The sequence below is a fragment of the Ahaetulla prasina genome, chromosome 13, assembly GCF_028640845.1.
Source record: "Ahaetulla prasina isolate Xishuangbanna chromosome 13, ASM2864084v1, whole genome shotgun sequence".
Lineage (NCBI taxonomy): Eukaryota > Metazoa > Chordata > Lepidosauria > Squamata > Colubridae > Ahaetulla > Ahaetulla prasina.
Window position 1 is genome coordinate 14,959,158 of NC_080551.1, and position 7,870 is coordinate 14,967,027.

General features: G+C 43.1%; 1 protein-coding gene across 1 annotated transcript; it reads right to left on the minus strand.

Moving 5' to 3' along the window:
- Positions 1-22: 22 nt before the first annotated feature.
- CTXND1 (cortexin domain containing 1) lies at positions 23-7,129 on the minus strand. The gene is made up of 2 exons (XM_058156595.1): positions 5,800-7,129; positions 23-1,432 (listed from the first exon to the last, which is right to left on the minus strand). The coding sequence occupies exon 2, from the start codon at positions 1,375-1,377 to the stop codon at positions 1,198-1,200; it is 180 nt and encodes a 59-aa protein (XP_058012578.1). The 5' UTR covers positions 1,378-1,432; positions 5,800-7,129; the 3' UTR covers positions 23-1,197.
- Between the last annotated feature and the right edge of the window lie 741 nt (positions 7,130-7,870).

Genomic DNA, 7,870 nt, shown 5'->3' on the forward strand with positions numbered 1-7,870 from the left:
AGTAATTGTGTTCCAAAGGTGTTTTTTCAAAAGGCAACTGGACTTTCTTAGTTTTTCCTTGAAGACGTTTCGCTTCTCATCCAACTGAAGAAGCTTCTTGGATCAGCAGTGAAACAACTCCAAGGAAAAACAAAGGAAGTCTAGTGGCCTTTTGAAAAAGCCACTTTTGGGGCAACCATGACCTGGTTTGAGAATCTCCATAAGTTAAGGTAAAGATTCCCCTCGCACATATGTGCTAGTCGTTCCTGACTCTAGAGGGCAGTGCTCAATAATGACTGAAATCTTTATGGTTTCACTTGAAATAACGACTGAAATCTTTACGGTTTCACTTGAAATAACGACTGAAATCTTTACGGTTTCACTTGAAATAAGGACTGAAATCTTTACGGTTTCACTTGAAATAAGGACTGAAATCTTTATGTTTTCACTTGAAATAACGACTGAAATCTTTACGGTTTCACTTGAAATAAGGACTGAAATCTTTACGGTTTCATTTGAAATAACGACTGAAATCTTTATGGTTTCACTTGAAATAATGACTTAAATCGTAGGCACATAACCTGAGCCTGTATATCTTTGAAAGTGGCAAAAGAGAGTTTTCAATTATTGCTACTGGTCTTTAATTCTATGGAAGATACACAGAGAGTAAGCATACTAGCTGGATCTAATTAATATAATCTCATCAATACTAAATTGACATGAACCCACAAACAATTCTTTTTTGGGGACTCCCATACACCGTTTGCCCCCCAGGCCCTACTCAAATGCTAAGCAGCCTGGATAAAGCTGTACACATTGGATTTAAATGCAGCCAACGTTGCTAAGTACAGATTGCTCTAGAGGAAGCTTTGAAAGAGAGTCCTAGTATCTAAAGAGCATTTTGTGCTACTTGATGTAATAGAACCGTCGTAGTTCCCTTCTCATGAAAACCTGGAAGAGAGAGAGAGAGAGAGTGTAGCAATAGATCAGAAGGACAAAGTGTAGAATTCAAGTAGATCTGCAGGCAGAGCTTTAATCAATGTGCTCTCAAAACTTCTCCGTTGCCGTAAGCATCTTGGTGTGAAGAGGAGTCCTGTTTAGTGCTTTCATCCTGATAAGGTGGCTGCTTAATGTGCTTTCTTGCGCCAAGTCCATGGTTGGTCCAAGGTGCAGAGGGCTTGGGGGGGGGCACCTTTTCCCCCCAAGCCCTTGGGTTGGTCAGTCATCCAGGTGCTGTTCCTCCCACGTGGAGGTTGGGATGGCACTATAAGGGTCCATGATCACTTTGGCACAGCGGATAATCATGACGATGAGGAAAAGGCAAAGGAAGACAAAGCACGCCAAAGTTAGTCCTTTATCCACATCGACAAAGGCAGGTTCAGGAGTTGGTCCGTCCATTGTTTGTGTCTCTCCACATCAGGGTTAATTCCTGCTGCTACCATGATTTTATTACCTGCAGGAAGTGACAATATTGAATAAGCAATCCATGCACCATCTTTAGAATTCTTTTTTTTTTAGAATGCAAGTTTAAGGGGTTCTGCATTGATATATATTATCTCTCCCAGTATTAATAGCAATAGCACTTATATACCGCTTCATAGTGCTTTACAACTCTCTCTAAGTGGTTTACAGAATCAGCATATTGCCCCCAAACAATCTGAGTCCTCATTTTACTGACCTCAGAAGAATGGGAGGCTGAGTCAACCTTGAGCCGGTCAGGATCGAACTGCTGGCAGTGGGCAGAATTAGCCTGCAATACTGCATTCTAACCACTGTGCCACCCATGGCTCTTTTAACATTGGAGACTCCAATTTACTTCATTAAAATTTGTCAGATTAGTGGATACCAACGACAGGTCTTTTTTAGTGGTGACTTGATACATCTGCAATTATTTCTTTCAAGACGAAATTAAAATAGTTCCTGTTTCAGTCAACGTTTTAAAAATGTTTTTAGTGGCCCAGTTCCTATATTCTGCTTTTAAAATACATTTTACCTACAGTTCCCACACACACAAAAAAAAGAGGCTATGAAATAGTAATAAATGTATGCCAAACTGTTTTTGGAATTGGATAGACATAATTGGTCAAAATGACTTGTGCAGTTCCTTGTTCTGTTTTTAAACAGAACATTAGATTGCCATCTTGCAATAACTGGATAATTAATGTGCTGTTTTATTGCTCTTTTATTGAGAGCAGATTCTGGAATCCTCAGAAGAAAACAGGTTAGGCATGTATTTATTAGAAGCATTTATCTTCTATCTTTCCATGACCAAAATAGTGCTAAGTTAAATTGCAATGAAATAAGAAAAACAATACACCACAATAAAATCATTGTCGGTAGAAAAAACACAATATAGCAATAGCGCTTAGACCAGTGATGGCTAACCTTTTCCGGACCAAGTGCCCAAAGCATGTGTACTCCCAAACCCACTAAATGAAATGCGTGTGTGTCCCCGTGCATGCGCCCTGCCCCCCCATGCACGCACGCACAGCCCCCTGCATGTGCCCCATCCTCCACGCACGCGCAGCAGAGATCTGAAAACCAGCTAGTCAGCGGGAAGTGCACACGCATGTGCAGCAGAGCTGAACTGGGGTGTGTTCTGTCTCCTTCCCCACTTCGGATCAACGAGCTGGCCTTCAGCCAGTGGATTCACAGCTCTTATCAGTCCTGGCAGAGAAATCGCAGCTGCCTGCCAAAGTTCAAACAAGTGACTCACAGAGCAAGACTTCCAGCTCTTTTTGAAACGGTTCAGCTAGCTTTTGCTTTCCGTGAAATGAGTGTTGTGTCTCGTCCGATCTCACCACAGCCGGGGCCTTCTTATCTGCTTCCGAACACGGAGGAATGTCCTAGTATGCCTCCCGGCCCCAGCCCTGGCTCCATGCCCAGACAGGCTGAAGAGAAGGAAATACCTCCAGCCCCCAGCTCTGGCTCCATGCCCAGGCAAATGGAGCAACTAGACCCCTCCCCCTCCTCCACAGCATGTGAGCCTGAGGGAGGTCAATTGCCAACAGCTGCCGACTGGAGTGACCCTCGCGTCAGAAGACTTGATAGGCGGAGGCAACAGAAGGAAGGGAGGGGCAGGCCTGGATAAGTGCTGAGTCATGGAGCCACACCCCATGGCCTATATAAAGGATCTGCTTTCTGGCATTCTCTGAGTCAGGCAAAGTCTAAATATATCTTACTGAAGTCACTTTCTGGTCTCCTGCCTGCCCTGAGGACTTTGCTAGGACTTTGGCAGAGCTGCAGAGGCACGCCTGATTCGGATTTCCCTGACCCGGCCGTCAGCGGAGGAGTGGGACACGACAAGGAGAGCAGTCCCAAAGCTTCTTATATATCCTGTGGGGTGGGGCTCCTGCCCCACCCTTCCCTTTGATGACGCTGCCTCTCTAATCTTCTGAAGCGCTGGTCGATCCAAGCTTGATTATTATTGTCAGCTGGGTCTGAAGGCGTAGCCTGGGGAAGGGAGGAATCAGGGGATGACGGCCTCATTACGTCCTCCGACTGGTCTGGTTCTGGCTCCTGGAGCCGGGCCAAAGGAATCGGTGTTCCCGAGGTAAGCCTTACCAGCCCTTCCCCCTCACTCTCGGAGTCACTTTCGGGTATAGGGCCAGGTTCGGGGGCTGGAGTCACAACAGGGTGATGGTTCACGTGCTGTCAGAGAGGGCGCTGCGTGCCACCTCTGGCACACATACCATAGGTCAGGGACATAGACTTATATACCGCTTCATAGTGCTTTACAGCATTTTCTCAGCCAGGGGTCCCCAACCTTGGCAACTTTAAGCCTGGTGGACTTCAACTCCCAGAATTCCCCAGCCAGCTTTGCTGGCTGGGGTATTCTGGGAGTTGAAGTCTTCCAAGCTTAAAGTTGCCAAGGTTGGGGACCTCTGCTCTAAGCGGTTTACAACATCAGCACATTGGCCCCCAACAATCAGGGTGCCTGGAAGCCAGGCAGGCAGCAAAGAGAAGACTGTGTAGCAAAAGAAAAGAAAAGAAAAAGACAGCTGTAGGCTCCAGGATCCCTCTGTTGCTAAATAAATGCAAGAACGTTCTACCCCAATTCATGAATTTTGATCAGAAATTCTCTTCGCCTTTGAAAGAAATTTCAAAAGCACATTTCCTTTCATGTAATTTGGAAGAGTACAGACAGATCAAAAGGCAAGAACATATTTCTGGAGGGGATGAAGTTTTTCATATCAGGTCACTGCTGTTGAATTAATTATTTTCTCAGACCATCCCGTCTGATTATGCTCACACACAGAGAAGGCTCTGAGAATGTCACTCTCTCTGCAGAGAATTCCAGTTCAATCCCTGCGTATCTACGGTAAACAGGATTGAGAGGGGGGGAAAATCCCAACCCAAAAATCTTAGAAGTTTTCTGGAAATTAGTATGATTAAAGCAGACTTAGCTGGACTGAAAAAGGTAGACTTTTGTAAGTCAGGTTTGAGGGATCCTCAGTGCTCTCTGAGCTTGGTTGTTTTCTTGCAGATGTTTCATTACCCAGACTTGGTAATATCATCTGTGCTAGATTCACTAGCACCTACTCTGGGTAATAAAACATCTGCAAGAAAACAACCCCAGCTCAGAGAGCACCAAGGGCCTCTCATTTCAACCCTGAGCGACAAATACTTTCTTGATAAGTCAGCTTTCCATGGTTAAAGGTAAAGGTAAAGGTTCCCCTTGCACATATGTGCTAATCATTCCTGACTCTAGGGGGCGGTGCTCATCTCCGTTTCAAAGCCAAAGAGCCAGTGCTATCCGAAGACGTCTCCGTGGTCATGTGGCCAGCATGACTCAACGCCAAAGGCGCACGGAACGCTGTTACCTTTCCACCAAAGGTGGCCCTATTTTTCTACTTGCCTTTTTTACATGCTTTCGAACTGCTAGGTTGGCAGAAACTGGGACAAGTAATAGGAGCTCACCCCATTACACGGCACCACTAGGATTTGAACTGCCAAACTGCAGAACTTTCTGATCGACAAGGCATCTTAGCCACTGAGTCACCGCGTCCCTTTTTCTTTTTTTAAATAAAAAATAAAAAAAATTAAATAACTTTTTAAATATACATAACCTTTCCATGGTTATATATATTTAAAAGATGCTAACAAATACATTAGCATCTAAATATTATTTTTAAATATAAAAATAATAAAAATATAAAAAAATTAGCATATAAAAATATGGATAAGACGCTGAGCTTGTCGATTGAAAGGTCGGCAGTTCAGCGGTTCAAATCCCTAGTGCTACCATGTAACGGGGTGAACTCCCATTACTTGTCCCAGCTTCTACCAACCTAACAGTTCGAAAGCATGTAAAAAAATGCAAGTAGAAAAATAGGGACCACCTTTGGTGGGAAGGTAACAGCGTTCCATGCACCTTTGGCATTTAGTCATGCTGGCCACATGACCACGGGGAGGTCTTCGGACAGCGCTGGCTCTTCGGCTTTGAAACGGAGATGAAAACCGCCCCCTAGAGTCGGGAACAACTAGCACATATATGCGAGGGGAACCTTTACCTTTACCTAACAAATATACAAAACAATATACCAAAACAAACTATCATTGGAAACGTTCCAGCTTTGAGGTAGCATCTACAAAGAATATTAGAAATAACTACTATTGAAGTAGCGCTTAAATTCCAACGGAGCCGTCACGATCCAAAATATAAAAGGTTGAGAATTTTTTTCACCCTTAATAATACCAAAAGGCATCTTGATCACACTGTAAGCATAGTTGAGGAAAACAAATTTGGAAAGGCTGTTCAGGATCGAGTCAAATCTTACAATAGCTGTTTATATTCCGAGCGTTTCTTTTGAGACTTACCCTGGATTTGGGCTTTGTTGCTGAGTTCCTGGAATAAGGCAGCTTCACCAAGATTCAAGAAAACCGATTCTTAGGAAGAGGCATAGCATCCCTGTTAAGGCTGGATGTTGCTTTCCTTTTATTTCCTTTTAAATGTGTGCTCCTGCAATGACAACATTTTAGGTCAAATCTTTTGCAAAGAGAACTAACTTCGATTCACACACAGATGCTAAGCATCAGCGTTGTTAACCATGGTTTGTTTGTTTGTTTTTTTTAAAAAACCCCAAATCTAACGGGTTGCTTTTCACAGAGCCTGCTATGCCACATTTCTCTTGGAAAGAAATGGAGGTTGCGATTCAGATTTTTAAGAACTATCCTGCTGCATTTCCAACCATGCCAATTGAAGATCGCCCTCTCTCCAAAGTGGAGAGGCTATTTCCCTCTTCATTGCAGGCAATTCCTTTGTTGCATTGTGCATTTCCACATCCCATCCAAGTTTTAATGTCTCCGGGAGTTTTATAAGAGTTGCTTAATTACCAACCACCCTTTCAATTTTACATCCGTGAAGCAGCTTCTAATTTCCGTTTCAGGTCCATTAACCATCCCAACTGCTATTCAATCATCTTGCAGGAGCTGTGAATACCCAACTCTGATTTTTAAAAAAAACCACACACACACACGCACACAAAACCCTCCACATCTCTTGTTTCTCAGATTATGAAACGATAGAAAAAGCAGCCAAATGACTTCAAATACCCGGACGACAATATGCGGGAACTACAATTTCACCCCTTAAAAAGCGAATTGCCTTTTTTTTCAGAAAAGTAATGGGCTTCTTTATTAAACAGTAGGGAATCCTTTCATTTGTCTGCAGCTTCTTTTCTATATATATATTTTTTTCCTTTTTGTATAGTTTTCCGAGTCAGTTCCTTTGGTTAATTATGTAATTTGGAAAGCCACATCAATTTTTATATACCTCATTTAATTCGTGGCAATTCTCTTGCTGCAGGACATCCGAGTTTCCCTGAACGGAGGTTTTTGAGTTGTTGTTTTTTATAAATAAAAAAAAAAGCTGGAGTAAAAGAATATTTATAGAACAGTTTCCAAGTGGACTTTTACAAATCAGAGCCTGCAAAAGATGGGCCTCTTGTGATTATCTGGAAATATGTGAGAAGATTTGATGACAAGGGTCAAAATGATCAAATCTGGGGGACTATTTTTCTTTTGTCCAAAAATATTGTTAATTGAATCCTCCATTTTTTCCCCTTTCCTTTCTATCTAATAAACATGCATTCTTGGACGTAGCTATTCCTTTATGCATTTTTGTTTCAAAAACACGCACTGCAAAATTGGCATAAATTGCTTTCCGTCTATCTCTCTGTCTCTTCTCTCTGTGTTTGGGAAGTTATTTAATTTAAAATGCAAAATGCATTCCATCCAATTGAAAGAAAAGTTATTTATTTATTTATTTATTTTATTTTATTAAATTTCTATACCGCCCTTCTCCCGAAGGACTCAGGGCGGTGTACAGCCAAAATAAAACACGGAATATATACAATTAAAAGAATTTAAAAAGAACTATTACTATGTGGCCGATTATTAAAACATTTAAAAATTTAAAATATTATTAAAACCCCAATTTAAAACAGCTATTTATGCCAGTCCTGCTTGAATGAATAAATATGTTTTAAGCTCACGACGAAAGGTCCGAAGATCAGGCACTTGACGTAAGCCAGGGGGGAGTTCGTTCCAGAGTGTTGGTGCTCCCACAGAGAAGGCCCTACTCCTGGGGGCCGCCAGCCGACATTGTTTGGCGGACGGCACCCTGAGAAGGCCCTCTCTGTGAGAGCGTACGGGTCGGTGGGAGGCATAAGGTAACAGCAGGCGGTCTCGTAAGTACCCGGGTCCTAAGCCATGGAGCGCTTTAAAGGTGGTAACCAGAATCTTGAAGCGCACCCGAAAGACCACAGGAAGCCAGTGCAGACTACGGAGCAGTGGTGTTACGTGGGAGCCACGAACGCCCTGCTACCACTCGCGCAGCTGCATTCTGGACTAACTGTAGCCTCCGGGTGCACCTCAAGGGCAGCCCCAT

What these genes read in the sequence shown, in the direction of transcription:
- CTXND1 (XM_058156595.1), bottom strand. Translation starts at nt 1,377, where the DNA reads ATGGACGGACCAACTCCTGAACCTGCCTTTGTCGATGTGGATAAAGGA.